Genomic DNA, 1851 nt, shown 5'->3' with positions numbered 1-1851 from the left:
ACAAGTTTCTTGAGCAGGTTGCATAGAGTCTTATTGAATGCTTCGGCAAGACCATTGGCGGCAACAAGGTATATAGAAGATTTATGCTGCTTGGATCCAAAGAGATCACAAATCTTGTTCATTAACTTGTTATCGAATGGCTTGCCATTGTCTGTTATTATATAGAAGGGGTGCCAAAGAGATAGATGATTTACTAGAATAAAATTTGCAACACTCTCTTTCTTCACCTCTTTAAGAGCGATAGCTTCAGGCCCTTTTGAAAAGTAAACAGTTGCAGCCAAGATGTACAAATGTCCACTAAAAGACTTTGGTAGTGCTCCAAAATTATCCAATCTCCAGGCGTCAAATGACCAAGATATGATAGTTGGGTCCAATACTTGGGGCAGCTGATGTATGAAATTCACATGAAATTGACAAGCATCGCACCTCTGAGCATAATCTAAGCAATCCTTCACCATGGTTTCCAAATAATATCCTATACTCTTTATATGAAAGTGGAGTTTTGGTCAAGATTGATGTGATCCAAACACTCCTGAATGTGCTTCTTGCTTAGCATGAATTGCTTCTTCCGTTCCTAAACATAGTAATAACATACCCTCAAATGATATTCTATATAATGTGTCCTTGTAGTAAAAGAAATGAGGTGCACGCCGATGAATGTCAGTCTTTCTCTTTGGATTTTCTGGGAGTATCCTATAACACATGTAGTCAATAATGGGTTGTCTCCAATCTTCCTCTGCGGCATAAGAAACGACAACAAGATGCTCAAACTCATTTTCTATATATTCTTCCTCATTTGGTGGTGGTACTATCCATTTTTGACAAATAGTAACTTGTGTTTGATCAGGAAGGGTTAGCATTGAAGCTAGAGCAGCCAATGCATCAACTCTTTTGTTTTCTGTTCTATGCACATGTTGAAGGGTTACATCTCCAAGCCATCCCATTAAATTTTGATCATAATCATGATAAGGACGAAATTCAGGTTTCTTCACCTCATAACTTCCCATGAGTTGGTTGATCACCAACTAAGAGTCACCAAAGACTTGTAAGTGTAATTAGTTCATGTAGACAACCATCTCAAGTCCAAGTATCAACTCTTGGTAGTTAACAACATTATTAGAGCAACATTGCTTCAAAGTAAAGGAGAATGGTAGAATCTCTTCTTGACAAGTGATGAACACTATGCCAGTGCCAGCTCCGCCACGTTGTGCAGCACCATCAAAGTACATTCTCCATAGAGGTTAAATTTTGATGGACATCGCATCTTCATACTCATCAGTTAACTCCTAATCATCAGGTATCAGATGGTCTGCCAAGAAATCCGCTAATGCTTGTCCATTCACAGATTTTTGAGAGATGTACACAATCTCAAATTGTTAGAATTGGAGGTACCATCTTGCTTGTCGGTCACTAAGGACAGGTTTTCACATAACAAACTTGAGGGGATTATCTCTAGAGATAAGACAGACAACATGAACTTGAAAATAATGCTTCATCTTTTGAATTGAGAAGACAAGTGCCAAGCATAAGTTTTCCATTGGTGAATAATTTAGCTCAGTCGGCGTCATCATTTTTCTTAAGTAATAAAGAGTGTTTTCTTTGCCTTCATTATTCTCTTAATCTAACAGGGCTCCTACAGGCCTTTCTTGTGCTCAAATGTAGAGTATCAATGGTTTTTCAGGTATAGGGGATGCCAAAATCGGAGGTTTAGCTAGATACGATTTGATACATTCAAAGGCATCGCTACATGTTTGGTCCCAATTGAAAGGAACACCTTTCTTCATGAGGTAGCCGAATGCTTGACATATCCCCGCTAGATTTGAGATGAATCTACTCAAGTAGGATAACTTT

General features: G+C 38.4%; 1 protein-coding gene across 1 annotated transcript; it reads right to left on the bottom strand.

Annotated features, from left to right (window-relative positions):
* Positions 1 to 506: 506 nt before the first annotated feature.
* Positions 507 to 1007, bottom strand: LOC138340389 (uncharacterized). Its single transcript, XM_069292111.1, has one exon. It carries the CDS (start codon positions 1005 to 1007, stop codon positions 507 to 509), a length of 501 nt encoding a protein of 166 aa, XP_069148212.1.
* Between the last annotated feature and the right edge of the window lie 844 nt (positions 1008 to 1851).

This window comes from Solanum lycopersicum, chromosome 12 (genome assembly GCF_036512215.1).
Source record: "Solanum lycopersicum chromosome 12, SLM_r2.1".
Lineage (NCBI taxonomy): Eukaryota > Viridiplantae > Streptophyta > Magnoliopsida > Solanales > Solanaceae > Solanum > Solanum lycopersicum.
This window is presented reverse-complemented; position numbering and strand designations above follow the sequence as displayed.